Source organism: Corvus brachyrhynchos, unplaced genomic scaffold (assembly GCF_000691975.1).
Source record: "Corvus brachyrhynchos isolate BGI_N302 unplaced genomic scaffold, ASM69197v1 scaffold47, whole genome shotgun sequence".
Classification (NCBI taxonomy): Eukaryota; Metazoa; Chordata; class Aves; order Passeriformes; family Corvidae; genus Corvus; species Corvus brachyrhynchos.
Genome location: NW_008239292.1, coordinates 1,769,140 through 1,770,378, shown reverse-complemented (window position 1 = coordinate 1,770,378; position 1,239 = coordinate 1,769,140). Strand labels below are relative to the sequence as shown.

At 65.0% G+C, this 1,239-nt stretch overlaps 1 protein-coding gene across 1 annotated transcript in view; it reads right to left on the bottom strand.

Moving 5' to 3' along the window:
* Window positions 1-196, bottom strand: part of ARHGAP23 (Rho GTPase activating protein 23) — a 24,178-nt gene extending 23,982 nt beyond the window's left edge. Inside the window, 1 exon segment of the mRNA XM_017740518.1 lies at window positions 6-196. Coding sequence (XP_017596007.1) covers window positions 6-181 — 176 coding nt within the window. The 5' untranslated portion in view covers window positions 182-196.
* Between the last annotated feature and the right edge of the window lie 1,043 nt (window positions 197-1,239).

Sequence of the window (1,239 nt, the reverse complement as noted above, 5' to 3'; positions counted from 1 at the left end):
GGGGCCTCTCCCGCAGCGCCACCGTCTTGGGGCCCACCCAGGGGAAGGACCCCCCCACCGGGGGCACGTTGGCATTCGGGGACGCCCCATCTCTCCGGCCCGGCGTCGGCTGCAGGGGCAAGGACAAGGTGTTGTCACCTCTGGGGAGCCCCCACGTGCCCAACCCGAGCCCCAAAAGCATTTTGAGCCCTGCCCAAAAAGCCGCCCCATCCCTAAGAGCTCCCCCCCATCCCTAATTTCAGCCTCCCCAGCAGCGAATTCCAGCCCTCCCCCGACTCCTCCTGTGGGGCCTTTGGGAAGGAGATGAATGGAAAGGAAATCAAAATAAATGAGCTGTGCCTGGGGGTCTGGATGGGACCCAGGAGGGGAGAGGGGGGGACGGGATGTGGGACCTGGGGACAAAAGGTCCCTTCTGACGATGCCACGGCAATAACCTTGGGCACAGCCGGAAAGAGCTGCCCGGGATGTGGTGGGATGAGTGACGCTTCCCAAAACGGGGCAGGGACCTGGCAGCGCGTTGGGATCCGGCAGGGGACACTGCCCGGAGCAGCAGATGGGGCCAAGGGGAAGTGGCTCCATCCCACAGCTCCCAGTTCCAGTACTGGGAGAGGGAATGGGGCTGTGGCAGAGCTGGAGCAACCACGGGCACCTCTCCTGGCACCGAGGCAGGAGCTTGGAGGAGCAGCCAGAGTCCCGACACCCGGGATGAGTTCGGGAGGGCTCGGCACAGCCCCGGTGAGGGCCGGTGCTGCTCCCTGTGGCTGCACATCTGGCAGCACATCTGGCAGCCCCACAGCCCGGGGGAGCAGAGGGCACTGCCTGATGTGGAGGCACCACCCAGCTCTGCCAGAACCAGGGGAATTGGGAATCTGGGAGCTGGGGGGACAGGCAAGGATCCAGCTAAGGATCCACCGGGATCCTGCTGGAGTCCTGGCGTGCTCCCCGCTGCAGCAGCCGGAGTCGGCCCTTGCTGGGATGAGGGTGTTAAAATTCAGGGGCTGTCTGGGTGGAAGCGATGGATGGGCAGCGGGGAGGGGACAAGGGACACAAAGGGACAAGGCACAAAAAGCCTTTGTGTGTGCCTGTGCTGAGTGGGCCTTTTCGCTGCCCGTGGGGACATCTGACAGCAGGGCCGGGCTGTGTTCCCTGTCCGGCACGTCCCGCATGGAGCCCAGGGTGGCCACGAGGGTCCTGTCCCCCTGGGAATGGGGTCCCTGTGCTTAGGACACACCTCTGGCA